The following is a 19699-nucleotide window of genomic DNA, read 5'->3' as shown; positions in this document are numbered from 1 at the left end:
CTTTAAATCCCTGCTGCAGCCCCGCCGCTGCTACCCCAGGGCTTTAAATTGCCCTCTCTGAAAGCCGGTCCTGGTACGGCGCACCAGCTCTTACCAGTATGCCGTACCGGGGCATACCGGCTTACTTTCACCTCTGTCTGTCCCTACCATGGAACCTAACATGTACATCTCATTCTGTGCTCCTAATGAATCAAATACAGTTAGGGTATATAATAACTGCTACCACCACTAAAATAGCAGAAGCTCTCCCTGATGAGGCCCCAAAACATAAGCACTGAGACAAGCCATTTCCATAGTGGAATGCATGTGCTTCGCTTTTAGTATATACTTCATTGAGACTTAAATACATGCATAAGTGATGTCCTGAATAGGGAAGTTTTCCTAAATCAGAGCTACAGTGCGATAAGCAGCATTTCAACCTCATGTCTCGACCCCATGTGGTCAGAATACTTCTGGTATAAACAAATCTCCCATAGTGTTTTACTTACAAATGGAACATATTTAGACTTGGCAAAATTCAATTATTATCATTGTTGTATTATTATTATTATTATTATTTCAATGTATAATATCAATGTTTATTTTAAGCATATTTTCAATTTTTATTCATTTTTTTTCCTGCAACTGTGAAAATTTAAAAATCTAGCTGAGATAATTATTTAATGACAGTAGACACTGAGATTCAAAAAGTTAAAGCTTTATAACTGTTAAAACACATTGTCGTCATATGTCAACGTTTTAGCCTCAAGTCAAACTCTAATAAGTTCTCAAGCAGCATTTTTCTTTGCCTATCTGTAAATTTCAACAATTATTGATTGGAAATATTTTTTAGTCAGTTTGTATGGGTACAATGAAATCAGTGTTTATCGACATTTACCGAAAAAATTGAATGCTTCCAAGCCTAAATATATGCCTTAGTTTAATGTACATGAAGAAGAGGCTCATGTACAGACATTAACGGAGATGTAATTTTGTATAACGCTGACTTGCTTCTTGACTCCTCTGGCCAAAACTTTGTAGCATGGCAAGGAGCCGGCTTAAGACAGATTCAGCTCATTTGGCTGCTCTTCTCTCTTTGAACAGGAAACAATTAGTATAGCTGCAGAGAGTGGGAGGAAAGCAAGCACAAGAGCTTGTACAAATATTTTTGTTATTAACATTTTAATGTTTCTAGCCCATTTGTTAAACTATTTTTCTTTTTCAATAAAAACGGTTCTAGCAAAGTGTGTGATTAATCCTCCCTCCCCCCCAAAATGCTTTGCTTGCTAAAATTCTAAAATTATAATGCATCTTAATGATTACATCTCTACCACATTGCATAAAAATAATCTGAGGGGTGGCAGGGAAAGAGCTGTAAGGAAGAGTTCAATATTGAAACAAAATCCCACTTAGTAAAACCAGAATTTGTGAATAGATCATTTTATTTTTAACGTTGCCATAGTGGTAGGTGGCTTTTGTTGTTCGTTTAGTCTTGGCTTCTCTCGAGAATAGTTTTCAGAATCAATAATCTTCAAGAAAAAGTGGGGTAGTGTTATTTTAGTAGATAAAAGAAGATTGAGACTAATTAGATATTAATCAAAAGTAATGACGTTTAAGGTGCTACAATAGTATAAATAATAATGACAGAATTCGTTTTCTGTTTTTTATCCAACAAGAATGTTTCTGCCACTTGAAAAGAAACAATTTCTTTGGCTAAGCTAGCACTAAGTGTCTTGCAATGGAGTTACTAGATTCCAGATAGTTAACATGGACAAGAAAGAGACAGGTCCTACCGTAGATATTTTCAGTTGTCGCTAAGGAAGTCTCATAAAATGTATCAACTTTTTATATTGCTCATGAAATTGTATGTTTCGAAACAAACCAGAAACATATGCAGCTTGTTTGCATTTGAAAAGTTAACCATAATTAAGCCATTTATTTGCTTTTGTAGCAACACCAATGACAAATTATGAAATCGCCACATGACCCAGCAAATTATATGTGCGAGAATACTGCATTTCCTAATGGAAACTTGTTCATTTACCAAAAGTTGCACAGCGTGTTGGATGAATAATCTGGTATGTTGATCTCTTGAGAGTTTGGTGTCAATACATTCCAGATTTTGTTTGGTCATCTCAGCTCTGTCGTTAGTGAACATGTTTCCAACCTTACAAAACTGTAAATCCTGACTTTTGGTGGGTCTGTTCTGTGGTAACGAAAGAGTTTAGTTCTTGCAGTCCAGTCATTGATCTAACTAGAGTAGTGATGTTGAATGGAGATATTTATTATCTGTGAAAACCCTGAAGTAATCTTGAATCATTTCCAGCAATGTGTTTGTGCATTCTCCCAGATGTAACTATGCATCATATAATTTGTTGCCTAGTTCGTTTCTTTGAGCCAGGAATGGACAACTTTTCAAAGTCTTGGCTTGAAAAGATGCGTGTATGTTACACCCTCTGTCACGCTTTACAAGGTACTACAATCAGGCAGTCTTTATACTTGATCTGTCTAGACATTGTAACCGAGCTGAAAAGGACAAATGAAAGAAAAAGCCCTCTTCATCAGACCTTTTTTCATTCTGCACCCAGTTCTGACTCACAAGCTGCACACTAACAAGAAAAGACAATGGGGGTAAATAGGCTAAAAAGCCACTGGAGTGGGACAGGAGAAAGAACTCACAGTTCAGTGGTCCTCTGTTAATATTTGTTTGATTAACATGCAAAAAGTATTTGTCTTGAAAATCTGTATATGTATTCATTGGTGGTATGGTTTTCTAATTAATTCACTCTTTCAGAATTATTCACTTGAATAATTTTACTTTTGAGGCATTTGTAATTTTAACTTCCTCTCATTGACTGACTGAACATGCCAATCAAATAGGTAGGGACAGATCATCAGCTGCTATAAATTAATGCACAAACTCTCAAACTTCAATAGATCTATATCAATTTATACCAGCTTAAGATCTGTGTGTATTTAGTAGAGCTGGGAGAAAAACAGTCATTATCTTTATTGATTTTTTTTTTTTTTAATTTGCTGGGAGAAAGTACTTGTTTTTTAACTAGGAGGGATTTTTTTTTTGGCGTTTTTTGGGTTAACCCCTTCTTTTTCCTTCTCCTCTGCCTTCCTACCTTTCTCAGTGCCAAACTGGGAAAAGGAAAAAGGGGAGAGAAAGGAAGGAGGACAACAACCTTTTTGTCAAAGGGGAAATTTTTAAAAAATGAAAAATGTCACTGAAAATGTCACTTATTAAAGTAATAAACTCTGCATGAGAGCAAATGTTTTCAAATGAAAAATGTTGTTCTGCTGTAACTTTTACCTCTTGAGAGATTCTCCAGTTTCTTAATACTTCACACTTTCATAGAGCATTTTTGCATTTTCAAATTCCTTGTGTTGCTTTACTTGATTAGGAATTTCACTCACACTGTCACTATTAATTGGTTCAGATTTGTATAGTTTGCCTTCTACCTAAGAGGCCAAATCCTCTCAACTGCAAAGCTAGATGTGCATGATTCCTATTTGATGTGGTGCTTTTATATGGAGGCTGCACCTTACCGCCCTGTTCAAAGGTGCAGTAATGGCAGCATGTTTATAGAGTGTCCACAAGAGCATCTTTTCAATAAAACCTATTTTATTATCATTTAATGAAAATTGTGGAGAGAATTTCCAAACAATTAAGAAAATGTAATTTTCCACTGAAATGTCAAGCTTTTAATGAGATTTATATTTAAATAATGATGGTTCTGTCTGCAAAAGTAGTGTTTGAGAGAGAAATAAATTAAATGACTTGGTAACACTGTGTACGAACATCTTTTTAAAGGAAGAAGTATTTCCAGGGTATCAAAGAACAGTATAGCACTAGTTTGAAATATGGATGGGATTCTCAAGTCTGATAAGGCCAATTAACACTCCATAAGCAGCCCTAACTGAACCAAGGTTGGGCAGCCCTAAATCAGGGAATCATAACCAGCTTTCTGCAGCCCCCTCTCCACTCTGTTGGGTAGGTCTACACCGCAGCTGGAAGCATACTTCCCAGTGCAAGCATGCAGACACGCTGGCTCTGCTCAAACTACTGTGTTAAAAATAGCAGTGTAGCCAGGGATAGCTGGGCTGCAGCTTGGGATAGCTGCCATAATATGGACCAAGGGGTCTGGACAGATTTGAACTCGAGAAAGCTTTGTTTTTCAGCCTCTTCTATTGCCAGTTCTCTCTTCCGTAGGTCTAGGGTTTGGTGGCTTAATGTCCCCTCTGTCATTCTTAGCCTGCTTCCTCATGTCTGTCTGTCTCACATAATGGCATCAGCATTGCCTTACCTCCATGTGAAGTCAGTGGGAGCTATTGGGTGCTCAGCGCTTTTGAAAATTAAACAACTTTTTAGGTGCCTAAATATGGATTTAAGAGAAGAGTGCCACAGTAGCCTCCTCAAAAAAATCTACATTTATCGGCAAAAATTGAACTTTCGCTAGGGTGACCAGACAGCAAATGTGAAAAATCGGGATGGGGGTGGGGGTAATAGGAGCCTATATAAGAAAAAGACCCAAAAATCGGGACTGTCCCGATTAAAATCGGGACATCTGGTCACCCGAACTTTCACTCACGAGTGGCAAGCTGGTCAGCTTAACTTAGTTCCTAGTAGTGCCTATGATCCAGCAAGCATCACTGTAAAAACACTTTTCTCTTCTTCTTCTTTCTTTGCTGTAGGATTTTAGATAATGGGCTGTGTGCAATGCAAGGATAAAGAAGCAACAAAACTGACAGACGAGAGGGACGGTAGTTTAACTCAGAGTTCAGGATATCGCTATGGCACAGATCCCACTCCACAGCACTACCCTAGCTTCGGTGTTACTTCAATTCCAAACTATAACAACTTCCACGCAACAGGAGGCCAGGGACTGACTGTCTTTGGGGGTGTCAATTCCTCTTCTCATACTGGGACTTTGCGTACAAGAGGAGGAACAGGTAGGTCCTGATGCGAGCTTATTTCATGGTATATTTTAGCACATTTATTTAAAAATGTACTTATTTAGTATAAAGTACAACTAGAGCTCAGAGACTACTCTGAAATTAAAGGGGCCTATTGACTTTGGAAAAAGTCACCTCTGACATATAACCATTGAAATAAACTGTACTAAGCATTGAAGTTACTGAGTAAAATAACCATAATTTCAACCATATAACTACTAACTTATAGTAGTTACTAGTTGTAAGCAGTGGGGGTAACCTAACTAGCTATAGTAATTACAAACCAAACTGAGCTCTTTTGCACACACACATCATTGCATGGTATCACAATGAAAGTGTTATTCATCTATCTTCTCCTTTTTCAGGTGTAACTCTTTTTGTGGCGCTTTATGACTATGAAGCAAGAACAGAAGATGACTTAAGTTTTCAGAAAGGAGAAAAATTTCAGATACTTAACAGCTCGTGAGTTTTAAGGGGGTGGCATGCTTGTCAGTTACTATCTTACAATTAAAGATAGCATAATGTCAACAGTTCTGTTTATCAACTTATATAATCAGTAAAAGAAAAGGTGTCAGATTCAAGAAATATGCTTTTTAGGTCTTGTGCTTGTCTTCCGCTGCTTTTTACAGACTTTATTATGGGGGGAAATTTCCAGCACTGCAGTTTTTCTTTGAAAAGTGGCATCGTGAGGTTCCATGGTGAGAGCCTCTTTCAATGATTTCAATAGCTAATGGAATTTAGAATTCACCGCAAATTCAGTCTTGGAACTGAGAGCACAAGCTTCTGTGCATCACCACCAATAATAAAAGTGCTGCAAGCCAAACTAGGCCCATGTTCACACCTCTGCAATTCCATTATCTTCAATATTTAACATGGGAGTTTAATTTGAAAGAAAAAAAAACTTGATTCACAAGAAGGAATACAGTCCCGCTCTGTCTGCCAATGGGAGTAAAAAGCAATAATAATTTTGTCACACAGTAAGAGGCTACTATAACTCTGAATATGCACAGGGAGCAGATCTGTTGAGTAATACACCATTTCTACAGTCATATTGTAGAATTGCACTTTAAGCCAATTTCTTAAAATAAATTTTAGCTACTGTCCATGAAAAGCTACTCATTTGGGGGTTAAAATCTGCTTCTAAAAAATTACTGTGCTGGCAATTTACTGTGAATCCTGTATTGGAATAACTTGTAGAAAGCTTTACGTGTTGTGGGCAATGTTGCTATCATAATGAAATAAAAAGTATCCAGTAAGAGACAAAAGCAGTATCACATTCTGTTTTATGACAGTGGGCTAAATTCATCCCTGATGTAACTCCATCAACTTTAATAGAATAACTTCTGGGCTCAGTTTGGCCCAGCGTCCATTAAAAATGAAAAGAGTCAGGTAGTTCTGTGGAATATTTCATGAAACTGTGCAGCTGGAGAGCTTTGATGTAGATGAAAGTACAGAAGCCTCAGTTAAGACTTGTAAAGAGAACAGCAGTTTGAAAACATCTCCATTTCTAAATTAGCAATTGCAAAAAAAAAAAAAAAATCTGACAAAAATTTTTTATATTATCCACTTTTTTTACATTGCCTGGTGTTATCCTAGCCTTGAAGCCTTGCTGCAAGCTATATCACTGCTTGAAACACACAAAAAATCCAGTCTATTATAAATTCCTTAAACATTCCACTTAATGAAGTCAATGGGAGCTCACAGTAAGCTATATTTGGAATCATTGTAAGGACAGAGAAAAAGAACAGATTCCACGCACACATGAATGGTAGCAATGCATGCATTTTGATGTTGGTACATATTGTGTGGAGGAAGGTTTTCTAGAAAGAAAATCAGCTACCCGTTGACTGCCTTAGGAGTTGTGGGTGCTCAGTAACCATCAGGATTGGGCCTACATAGTCAGAACCTCCAATACCTAACCACACTCCTGGAATGTTGAAAATCAGGATGGAAACCTTACAAGAACAGGCTTTGTTGTGAGAATTCATACTTTTTTAATGTTCCTTTCAGGCTGGATATAATACAAGATAAGCCTCTTTTGTGCTCTTCTGGTGCTACTTGGAATCATGAAGCACACAGGTGCACAAAAATGAGTTTGTTTTGTTTTCAATTGAACAGATTTCTTTTTCAATCTAAAAGAGGTTCAGGTTTGGTAAATCTTCTGGGTGAAAGTTCAGATCAGTAATAAACTTTATCTAAGCTATTTCATGGATCCCTAAAATTAATGTTGGATTTGATGTAGGTTGATACCAAATGTAATTTAATTCCCCTCCTCACCAGCACATTGAGAAAGATTTATGTTTTTCTCTTTTGGAACATTTTATGACATACAGTATGTAGTATTTATGGATACGATAAAAGACCTCCACCTAGTGGAATTTATATGCAATAATACATTGGAAATAAAAAATAATAACTAATACATCTCTGTTGTGCAATAATAGAAACAAAGATTTCATAGAGGATTTTAATTGTATTTATTAACAAAAGCATTTTGTTATCTCCCAAAATATTTTATATGGACACAAAGGACAAGATTTTCAAACTTTGACTGCCTAAAGTTAGGCACATGAACAGAAGTGGCCCAGTTTTCAGAGGTGCTGAACACCCACAGCTTCTATGAAGTCAGTAATATCTGTGTGCGCTCAACAACTCCTGAAAACCACCTACTTTTATTTAGATGCATTATTTTAGGTACCCACGTTAAATGGTGTTAACCAAAATTTCTAGAATAAAGATTGTGTTATGGATGAGATTGCCTGAAACCTCCTGCAAACAGACCCGGGGGAGGAATCACACTCATAAAATGAATAACAGAATGTGGATTATTTTTTTTTAAGATTACAAATCAATAGCTCAACAGATGAAAAAGAACATCTCCTGTTTGACTAAGTCCTGTTTTCTGAGCTATCTTATGAAGCATTTTAGAAGTTCTCTCAGAAACTAGCTCACAGAGAAATAAGAAGTTTTAAGATAGTTCATCTTCATATAATGTAAATGCTTGTTCAAAACAGCATTGCCCATATCTGATTTCTGTAGTTCCTGTTTGCTTATTGGAAGCTTTAAGATTTTTAGTTCACATTTGATAATTCTGTATAATTTAATTAAATCTCCATTTTACAGATTAGGAAATAGAGACAGAATTTATAAACTATCCAAAGCCACAAAGCGGAGTCTTTAGCTTGGCAACAGTGTACCAGAGTGAACTACAGGAGTGAGGATTGTAGAGTGTTGAGATGTACTGCCCCAAGTGGACACTGCTGATGCTAACGAAAAGGTATCTACTTTGTGATAACATAGTCCTATTTGAAAGTGGGCTATGTTAATGCAAACTAGGTACCTTTTAGATCAAACCAGCAGTGTCCACACAGGGCAATTAGAGCACAGTGCTTTGGTGAGCTCTGCAATTCAATCCCCTGTAGTCCACACTCCAGATGGAATTAGAAGTCAGGGGTATCTGGCTCCCAGCGTTGTATTCAGACCACTAAACCATGAATCATCTCATCCTGTAAAAAGCTGAGAAATAAACATTTTCTAAAGCTATTGCATTTCATTACAGCAGATTTTCTTCTAAGGACAATCTCTTGTCTTTATTCTATATATCTGCCTATTATTGACATAAACTGAAGTAGTGTATGTGTGTGGGAGGGGGCAGTCACTGTACTGAGATGGCCCTGTTTTTCTTTCTTTTGAAAGGTTTGGGAGAAGTGGCTTGCACAATGATTTGAAAATGTAGCCAAATCATTTATTACTTAAAATAGCTTTTGTTGGTGACCAGGAGAAGCAACACAGACCCCAATTTTCAGAGGCTATCCCAAGCTGCAGACTGGTAACAAGGCAAGTAAATGGCCTTGTTACATTCTTGAGTATCCATCAGATGCATCCCGCTTAAGGTGTGGATGTCCTAGTAAGATTAGAGATGGACGTGACTCAAACTTTCCCAAAAGTTTGGATCTGGTATTTTGTTTCAGAGCCCTCACAAGAACCTGTATTTGAAAATTGGCCCTGCACCAATTATTCAACACTCCAAGTCAAACTCAGCCCTTACTGCGGGTGATTGGAGTGGAAATAAATAGCCATTTATGCCACTGTGCTGAATTTGGAAAACTATACTTCTGATCACCAATTTAAAAAAAAATTGTAAATAGGTGCAAATGGGTACATGTCTTAATTTGGCTTAAAATGGTACCACATTCTCTTTCCAAAATGTCTGTATGATAAAAGTGTGAGTTTTTATTAATTCTTAGCATTACCTACAGCTTCATGCTTTAACAGTCAAATAATTTTCTTTGCAACTGTATTTTTCACTCGGACTTTCTCACCTCTATTCCTTCAGGGAAGGAGACTGGTGGGAGGCACGTTCCTTGACAACAGGAGAAACTGGTTACATTCCCAGTAATTATGTAGCTCCAGTCGACTCCATCCAAGCAGAGGAGTATGTTTACTTTTCGTTTTAAAGAGATATTAACACTGTAATTGAAGGAGATTTGAGAATTTGAGTAGATTGATTGTAGTGATTTTCAAGTGACTTACATCATTTTTATTTCAGTTTTCAGCTGCACTGATAAATAATTAGTTAATTAGTAACAAAGGGAGCAGAAACTGAGCCATTTTTCAATGTCAAAACAAAAAGGAAGAAACCACAGCAAATGAAGCAGACCTTGTTCTGTTGTACTATAGACTAGAGTTGCCCAAACTAACTTGCCAGTGCCCCAGGAACAAGTAATTTACATAAAACAGGACAGATTGTACCAACCATTATTTTTAATGTGGGATGATGGCCCACAGAGTCTGCAGCAGGCAATAAAGCATCGTTTGAAGGGGCTATAGCCTCTGTGGACTGGCACTTTAAGAGCCCATGAGCTTCATTTTAGACCTATATTTATCTCATAATCAGCATGTTGTGCCATTAGAGCAATCCGTATTAGAAACACCAAGCATAAAAGTTATATTGTGAAATTGCCTTATTTTAATGAGTTGTTTGATTTCGAACAAATTTACATTGTTGGGTGCTAAGAACAAAGAAACGAATCTAGCACAATGACACTGAGAGCATAAAAACCTACAGAATCATGAAAAAATTTTACTCTTAGGTTGTATCTGGTCCTTCTATTCAGTTTTTTTTAGCTCTGGTGCAAGAGGAAAAATTGGCCATTGATAAAATGGGTATATAATCAAGAAGCCACAGGTGAATAAACTGTTATACTGCAATTTAAAACAAAATGTAAAATATACTGTTGACTCAGAAGTCAGTCTGATTGAAGCTCTCTTTCCAGTGGCAGCGCATTTTTAAAATGTGCTCAACTTGTTTTTCATTCATTCTATCCACTATATGCAATGGTGCAAATTCTGGCAAGCACTGGATATCGGCACTTGCCGGAGGCTTGAGGTGGATGTTGATCACCCTTCCAAACCCAAAGACCGGCTACTTCTTTCAGGCTTTCTATACACTACCTGTCACTTGTGTTCCAGGGTAAAGCCTAAAGTATGAGGACCACAGTGGACAGAATAGAGGGATCTGTAGTTTTCTTCAATGATCTACTATTTTGGAGCTTTGCAAGTCAAGTGACCCTACTGAGCATCCTATCCAGCATTTTTCTTACCTCCTCTTATGTTTTTAAGGTGGTACTTTGGCAAACTTGGCCGAAAAGATGCTGAGAGACAGCTGTTGTCATTTGGAAACCCACGAGGTACCTTCCTTATCCGTGAAAGTGAAACCACCAAAGGTAAAATGGCCAGTTCCATAAATATTAATGGTATGTGTAAGACAGAAATTGTAGCTCGTGGTTATGACAAATCAGCAAGATAGAATGATATCACCTAGTCAGACTGCAGTGATCACTACAACTCAATTCAGTGAAAACCATTATTTATTTCTGTACAATTAAAATGACCAAATCTCACCTTCTCGAAAGAATATAAGTAAGGGGTTTTGGGGGGGAGGGGGGGGAATGTTTCTCCATACTTTCTTCATCTCTTTAGAATGCTAGTGTCACAGAATTTTTTTAACCATTTTAAATTCAAGTATTTCAAAAGCATGTGAAAAGAAGGAGCATTGGGTGAAGAGCTGATGTCATGAATGGGTGGAGCTAAGGTTGTTGACAGGACTTAGAAAAGTAGTACCATTCATATTTTCCAATCTGACCTCTCATTATATGATACATACTGTTTAATAATTCAGGTGCAAGTGCCAAATCATTCCTTCAGAGCCCCTAATTCCAAATGGAATGTCAGAGTTGATATTCTGTTGCTTCAAAAGGATAGCTTCCCATGCTATTACCCTGCAGCTTGCCCTTCGTGTAGCAGCCAGATACAAGTGCGCGTAGCCTAGCAACCAGAGTCAAAGCACAGTCTTCATAGTCTCTACGGCCATATAGCTTCTAGACTTTCTATGTCACTGACTCCTGATTAAAATATGGAGAGCATGACACCCTACGCTACAGTTTGAAAACTTGACTGTTATAAGCATGTTTCTACCCTTCAGGAGTAGATTTATGTATAGTTCTGAACAACAGTTATTTGACCTTGTTTGCAGAGTGATGGTTTTTCAGAACGTCCACACTATTTCGCTTAGCTGAATCCGTTTTTGATCATAGAGCTTTCTAGGAGAAACAAAAACACCTTAACATGGGGGTAAACCATCAAGGATGTGCTTATAATATTAACCTCATTTTCTTTGCTGCATGACTTTGCTGAGGCTTTCTACAGCAACAGGACAGGCTTCCATTGTAAATGGAGGGGTTTTGTGGTGTTTTATTTAATTTCATGTCCATTGTCAACATTGCTATTTCCCGACTCATGCATGGAGCATCTCAGGGAAGATGAAAGAGAAAATATAGCCAACTTGCCATTCAGATCAAAGAATAAAACATATTGGATGGTGGATTCTCCATCTCTTGAAGTCTTTAAATCAAGATTTTCTAAAAGCACTCTAGCTCAATGAGAAGTTATGGACTTGATGTAGGAATCACTGAAAATCTGTGGCCTATGTTATAATGGTCAGACAAAATGATCATAATGGTCTTTTCTGGTCTTAAAATCTATGAATCAGCCAGGATCGTGTTAAAAGTACTAAGTTTGACTTCAGCAGTGAGTTTAACCCTCTTTGGTCAAGCTTTCCCACTCCCCCCACTTTGAAAATAAATAAATCAAACCTGTCATCTCATCCTTTCAATGCCTGACTCCCCAGACATGTCATCACTACTTGCCTATATGATCGTTCTCCCCTCCTCCATGCTGTTTATTTTATGTGTTTTGGGTTTTTTTTTAAAGTTGTATGCTTGTGTATACGCAATATTTATCCATACATCTATGTGTGTATTTGTCCCTTATGGCACAGTTAGTAAGTACACTGTAGGTTATTGAACAATGAAATACATGAAGATTCTCCAGTCCTTCCATTTGATCTGAGTTCAGTGGGGCTACACAAGGGGCTGCACACACAGATCCGATTGCAGGACTGGAGCCTAAGGCTATATGTACATTTTTCTAAAGAATCTAAAATACTAATCAGATAGTGAGCGTGACTAAGGAAAATACAGCTGTTGCCAGGGGTGCAAGTCCTACAAAAGCCTAGATATCTAGGTAAAGAACTACGCCTGGAAAGCTTGCATGAGTAGGACTCCGATGTAAAAATGTCAATACAAAGCATAGCTTGAGAGCAGGTTTATTCCTCTGGCCCCCAAACTGTTTTTAAAAAGAATCTCTGAACTCAACTTGTAGAGATGTATTTATCTCAATAGGGAAATCTCTTCAGGAAAATAAGCTCCTAAATGTGCAATTTTTGCTCCATGCTAACAAAAATCTTTCTCTCCTCCTAAGTATGTCTCCCTCTCTTACAAAACAGAATCAAATGTATATAAACATTGTCAGTTTTCCGGGTGGTGTTTTTCCTAATCCTAAAGGATGAACAACAGGAGTTTGAGAGCTCTTGCAGCAGGTTCAGGGTGTGTCTACACTGCAAAGAAAAGCCTGTTGTACCAAGTCCCAGAGCCCAAGTCAATTAGCTCAGGCTGCAGAGCTAAAAATAGCAATGCTGACGTTCTCAAAACTCAGTGATAAGGAAGAGTCTCTGAGGCCAGGCTCCAGCCTGAGCGGGAATGTCTGCACTGCTATTTTTAGCCCCTCCGCCTAAGCCAATTGATCTGGGCTCTGAGACTCGGCACCACAAGTTTTTCTTTGCAGTACGGACATGCCCTACGAGGGTCTTGCTCACTGGAGCTCAAATCTGTGGTGAACAGCTCATGGGAAGTCTGTTGCAATCCAATATGACCAAAGAATTTTTAAATTTTATATCTGACTCCTCCTTGCAGTTGTCTCCAAGTTGGACCTAGGGAGATACTTTCCAGCAGAAAAGCTGGTTGCATAGCTGCTTTTAAGCACCGTTTCGCCAGTGATACTGCTGAAAGGAGGTAATGTATAGGCAGGGCCGGCTCTACAGTTTTGGCTGCCCAAGCAGTGAAAAAAACTGCCACTGCAGACAGCGAAGGGAAGAAGCTGCCGCCGATTTGCCACTGCAGTGGGCAGAACAGAGGAGCTGCCACTGATTTCCCGCCGGAGGCACTGCCGCCGATTTCGAACTGCCACCCCAAGCACCTGCTTGGAACGCTGGTGGCTGGAGCCAGCCCTGTGTATAGGTTGTCACAAAAGGTACAATCAGGATTGTTTTTCCTCAAGCCTGGAGTCTGTAATGACCAGTCCCATGTATTGGGCGGACTGAAAATGTAGAAAAGGGCAACTTTCACCAGCATATTCCTGGTTGCCTCTTCATTTATGAGGAGGAAAAATGGCACCAGAATAATAGAGCTTATGACAGTGCAGGTTCTCATGAGCTTGAATCAATTCTGTGGGAACACAGTCTCCTTTTAAGCTTTGAATAAAGATACATCTCAGCTCTTTCAGTTTTGAAGTCACAAATCTTTTAGTCAGAAAACTGCTTCATGCTGTAGGATATATTGTCACCTCTGATAAGGAAGAGGACAGATTTGTATGTCTGCTTTCCAGTCTGTCTAATGCCTAGAGTCCTACCGTGGATTTGGAGAGACATGTTCAATGGGCATCATTCTTGCAGGTCTGTGTCCCTGCTTGATGGATAGTCTATGTTGCCATGTTTTCTCTCTCCAGGATGGCTGCACTACAGTAGTGGACAAAGTGATTGCTGCATTTAAAGTTTATTATTTGGTTGTTAATGTTTGAAAAGCAATTTAAGGTTCTTCTGGATGAAAAGCACTATGTAACTATAAAATCACTCTCTCCAGACGGTGCCATGAAAATCTCGACATTTACCATATTTTGCCATTTACCTAAATCACAGTATTTGCAGTTTACAGAGTTGCAGCCATGTTAGTCTGTATTCGCAAAAAGAAAAGGAGTACTTGTGGCACCTTAGAGACTAACCAATTTATTTGAGCGTAAGCTTTCATGAGCTACAGCTCACTTCATCAGATGCATTCAGTGGAAAATACAGTGGGGAGATTTATATACATAGAGAACCTGGAACAATGGGTGTTACCATACACACTGTAACAAGAGTGATCACTTAAGGTGAGCTATTACCAGCAGGAGAGTGGGGGGCAAAAACCTTTTGTAGTGATAATCAAGGTGGGCCATTTCCAGCAGTTGACAAGAACATCTGAGGAACATTGCGGGGGGAGGGAGGGAATAAACATGGGGAAACAGTTTTACTTTGTGTAATGACCCATCCACTCCCAGTCTTTATTCAAGCCTAAGTTAATTGTATCCAGTTTGCAAATTAATTCCAATTCAGCAGTCTCTCGTTGGAGTCTGGTTTTGAAGTTTTTTTTGTTGATGATTTGCAACTTTTAGGTCTATAATCGAGTGACCAAAGAGACTGAAGTGTTCTCCGACTGGTTTATAATTCTTGACGTCTGATTTGTGTTCATTTATTCTTTTACGTAGAGACTGTCCAGTTTGACCAATATACATGGCAGAGGGGCATTGCCAGCACATGATGGCATATATCACATTGGTAGATGTGCAGGTGAACGAGCCTCTGATAGTGTGGCTGATGTGATTAGGCCCTATGATGGTGTCCCCTGAATAGATATGTGGACACAGTTGGCAATGGGCTTTGTTGCAAGGATAGGTTCCTGGGTTAGTGGTTCTGTTGTGTGGTGTGTGGTTGCTTGTGAGTATTTGCTTCAGGTTGAGGGGCTGTCTGTAAGCAAGGACTGGCCTGTCTCCCAAGATCTGTGAAAGTGATGAGTCGTCCTTCAGGATAGGTTGTAGATCCTTGATGATGCATTGGAGAGGTTTTAGTTGGGGGCTGAAGGTGATGGCTAGTGGCGTTCTGTTATTTTCTTTGGGCCTGTCCTGTAGTAGGTGACTTCTGGGTACTCTTCTGGCTCTGTCAATCTGTTTCTTCACTTCCGCAGGTGGGTATTGTAGTTGTAAGAATGCTTGATAGAGATCTTGTAGATGTTTGTCTCTGTCTGCGGGGTTGGAGCAAATGCGGTTGTATCGTAGAGCTTGGCTGTAGACAATGGATCGTGTGGTGTGGTCTGGATGAAAGCTGGAGGTATGTTGGTAGGCGTAGCGGTCAGTAGGTTTCCCGTATAGGGTGGTGTTTATGTGACCATCGCTTATTAGCACTGTAGTGTACAGGAAGTGGATCTCTTGTGTGGACTGGTCCTGGCTGAGGTTGATGGTGGGATGGAAATTGTTGAAATCATGATGGAATTCCTCAAGGGCTTCTTTTCCATGGGTCCAGATGATGAAGTTGTCATCAATGTAGCGCAAGTAGAGTAGGGGCATTAGGGGACGAGAGCTGAGGAAGTGTTGTTCTAAGTCAGCCATAAAAATGTTGGCATACTGTGGGGCCATGCGGGTATCCAGAGACACTTAAAATTGGAAAAGTAAATTTAACAACCTCAACCAGTAAATGTTAAGACATAAATTCTCATTTACACAAAGGCCCCCTCATTTCTGCTAGACCAGTGTAAAGGGGACTTTGTGTAAATGAGAATCTGGGCCTAAGATTTTAATGGCACTCACTGTAATTTTGTTAGGCTCACCCATTCTTATTTAAATACAATATATACTATTTCTTTGCAGTGTCTTTTTAGTCTAATAATAAGTGACTGACACTTTTTTTAAATTGTCTAAAAATGACGGCTTATACTTTTTTTTCTCCTTACTTTGAACAGGTGCCTATTCCCTGTCTATTCGTGATTGGGATGATATGAAAGGAGACCACGTCAAACATTATAAGATTCGTAAACTTGACAGTGGCGGATATTATATCACAACTAGGGCACAGTTTGAAACACTTCAGCAGCTAGTTCAGCATTATTCAGGTAACTTTGCAGATAACTATCTGATTCTCTCAGCTGTTGCAAAACAAAAATGTTTGCTGCTGAGCTCTCCTCTCACTGTAAGATGTCCTAAGGAGTCTTTTTATTAAGTGTCTCATTCACTGCAGTGCATCTTTATTATCCCTTTCCCATTATTTATAAGCAGTTTTACACACCATTCATAGGGTACATTGACAGTGAAATTTCATTTGTTCTCCTGTTTATTTTTTCTTTCTAAAATACCCAAAGTGCATTTGTGCACTCTTCTAAGCTACGTACTTTGTGAACTGTACAACTATGGGACAGGCCTATGGGGAACTTCCTAGTGATACAATTATCCAACTAATTCCCGTGGTACGTGGCATTTCAATCATTATTTTTTAAAGTCACTTACTTGCATTGGATACATCTTGTTCTCTGAACAAAAATAATTTTGCAATTACCAGGGTTTAGACGACAAATGAACTTGAACAACAAAATTCATATCCATAATTGAGTTAGTGGTCAACAGCAAAATTCAGATCAGCATTTTGATTCAGAATCTATACGAGCACGGGGTCATTCAGATCTGACGTTTTGACTCCCTTTGTAATTTAGCCACTTCCCATTTCATCACTTTTGCTTTATTTTCTGATTGGCTTTAACCCATGTTGCTACTGCACATAATGCCAATTCAATATTTTTAAAGGTAAATACTTTTCTTTTTGTAGAAAAAATTAATAAGGGTTCACTTTTTTTCAGAAGTACTCAGCACTGGCCTAGCTCTTCTCTTATTGAAATCAATGTTAAAATTCCCACTGGCTGAGGGCTTGTCTACACAAACATTTAGTTCATAGCAAACTGGGATGTGAATCCACCCCATGTGCTGCAAACTGTCCAGGGCTGATGCGCATAACAAGTTTGTTAGTGCACTTTGATCTAGTCCCATTTCAAAGAGGACTAGATCAGTGGGAACTCATGGGCTGTTAATGCATGTCAGCAGGGTGCAGGTGGACAGTTAGTCCTTGGCAGGCTAGTGTGGTGTAGATTCATTCCCCAGCTTGCTGCAAACTAATTGTTTGGGTAGACGGGCCCTTAGAAGCAGAGTGGAGCCAACATGGAGCCCTTTTGAATGTCATACTCTAGATGTTTGTGTGTATTTAGGGCACAAGTCCTCTGTTTAGCTGCAGACCAGGTAGCTCATGAACAGTTGTGGTGCAGCCTTCCCCACACAGCCCTTCCACTGTGCCTGAGCACTGGGGTGGGAAAACAGTACAGTCTCCATGCCCATTCAGTCTTTGACCCACAGGCAAAACTTCCAACGTGCCTCTGCTAATTAATTAACTGTGGTGATGCATTGTGTTTTGTCACCACTTTTTTAATGGAAAGTGGATTGAGACCACAAACTCATTTTACACAGGCCATCTGACAGATGTTAGATAGCAACAACTTTCTGGACACCTTCCTAGACTGGATTTAATTCAGCAAGGAGAGAGGCTCTCATACCTCATTATCTATCCCTCTCAGGCTATGCCACGCTTTTAATACAGAAAGAATGTTTCTCCCAATATTAAATGTGTGACCCTCAGGCATGGGCAGGATGGATAATAATTGGGAAGGGCCACCGCTTAGTAGGCACAAGGCACAAAAGCGAGCCGCATACTTATCTAAATTATTCTTAATTGGCTTGTTTCAGCATCATGCACTTTAATCAAAAAGCATATAATCATTCCACTCCCTGCACAACCTTTTGACATTGACAAAATTAATAGTACTAACAAGCAACTGAAGAAACCAGTTTAAAGCACTCTGAGTTGACTTGGCCAAAAATGTTACATGGGATTGATGCAGAACTTATTAAAGGTAATATTTTATTGTGGTAAAGTTTTTGCCAAAGTTACATTTGTAAGCCAACAGAGCTGCTGAAATTAATTCTCACATTTTAGTGCCTGAATTTACTCTGCATTAGCAACTGATGACATACAGCATATTACAGCAAAGTATTACTAGTGGAGCAAGGAGTGCTCCATGCTAATTTTTGACTGCCTGAAAGTGTCATTAAAGACAGAGAGAAATAATTTACCCCAAATATGTACTCATACTTCCTTATACATTTATATATACTATATTGCCTATATTTTCCCACTGAGTGTTACATGTACAGCACTCTCCATATTTTATTTATATAAAATACTAATGGCTGATTCAAAAAAAAAGTAAAGACAATGACTCCTGCAGTACTTCATTTGGGAGGGAGGTTATATTTCCTCTGTCCGTCAACATTTTTTCATTGTATAATAATTAATGAAATTGTACCTTTTTCCTCTAGCCAGAAATGCAAGATGCATTGTTTTATCTTCCATGATTAGCTTCAAATTGTATATACAACACTTACAACTTAAAGGCCTAAGCTCTGAACAGGTTAACTAATATTTATGTAAAAGGTGAACATATCTTTCAGTAGGCATATTTTAAAATAGAAGCATATATTTTTAAGAAAATTCTTGTCTTAGCTTTTCATAAGTGACTCAAATGTATTTTATGAAAGATTTTTGAACAGTACATGTTTTTAAAAACTTCCATGGTTTTTTCTGTATGTTATATCCATGCTCTGTTTTCTGTGTGCCATATTTCTGCCCTGCCCTGCTTTCTCTTCTTCCTTCTTCCTGATGGGCCTACCCAAGAGAGTGGTTATAACTTATGCTCAAGGTGATTTTACACTAAACAACGATAAGTACTTGGACCCTTAGATCCAAGGCATTTCTTCTCATCTCTGGTACAGTATCCTGAGTTTCATGGATAAACCTAAGGGATCAAAGGTACTAAGATAATACCGGCTCTTACTCAGGATGGTCTGAAGTCAGCCGGACTTTCCAATAACAGGGCACTTGAATTCCAGTCACCCATCCCATAAGGTTAGGAGTGATGGGCTATTCATGAAAAAGTAGGTCTGGTCTATTCTTAGGCATTCAGTGTCCATTTCCTTGGAGCAACAAATATGTCTTCGATGCCAGCATTGATGGGTTCCTCTCTCTTAAAGGAGAGCAGAAGACCATGAGATCCCTAAATTCCCTGTTGCAGCTACCCAAGCTCATGCAGAGGCTTCCAAACATCTAAAGAAACACTCCTTGAGTAGCTATTGTTCTAACCTTCCCAGTGGAGGTGCTTCCAAACAAACAGGCTGACTTGCTGGCTCAGATTCCCTGATTTGCAGTCTTTGACAGTTTGTACCTCTTTTAGCAAACCTTCTCCTTTCACTTTCTGCAAAACCACTTCAGCTACCTAAAGAGATCTCCTGTTATCCCATGACATTTCAGCTGAAAAGGCAGAGCTTTGTTTTGCCTCTGCCCCTCCCATTTCATTCTGGTGCACAAACTTCTCATCTGCCTAGAAGGGAATGTTGCAAAAGTGAATGAAAATTTAAGTTTAATAGTGATCTACCGCCTTGCCCTGTTCTCTTGTCTCTG

General features: G+C 38.8%; 1 protein-coding gene across 11 annotated transcripts in view; it reads left to right on the top strand.

The window, feature by feature from the left end:
* FYN (FYN proto-oncogene, Src family tyrosine kinase) overlaps positions 1 to 19699 on the top strand; it is a 188273-nt gene that overhangs the window by 137300 nt on the left and 31274 nt on the right. For 9 of the 11 annotated variants that reach the window (XM_037894654.2, XM_037894653.2, XM_037894651.2 and 6 more), the window contains 5 exons: positions 4681 to 4938; positions 5307 to 5403; positions 9278 to 9376; positions 10564 to 10667; positions 16107 to 16256. In XM_037894654.2, the coding sequence (XP_037750582.1) occupies positions 4692 to 4938; positions 5307 to 5403; positions 9278 to 9376; positions 10564 to 10667; positions 16107 to 16256 (697 nt within the window). In that variant the 5' untranslated portion in view covers positions 4681 to 4691. Of the gene's footprint in view, positions 1 to 1929; positions 2058 to 4546; positions 4557 to 4680; positions 4939 to 5306; positions 5404 to 9277; positions 9377 to 10563; positions 10668 to 16106; positions 16257 to 19699 lie in introns of those variants that run through there. The other 2 variants (XM_043542822.1, XM_043542820.1) reach the window with 2 other exon arrangements.

This window comes from Chelonia mydas, chromosome 3 (genome assembly GCF_015237465.2).
Source record: "Chelonia mydas isolate rCheMyd1 chromosome 3, rCheMyd1.pri.v2, whole genome shotgun sequence".
NCBI lineage: Eukaryota > Metazoa > Chordata > Testudines > Cheloniidae > Chelonia > Chelonia mydas.
The sequence above is the reverse complement of the archived record's forward strand: the minus strand, read 5'-3'. Positions and strand labels throughout refer to the sequence as shown.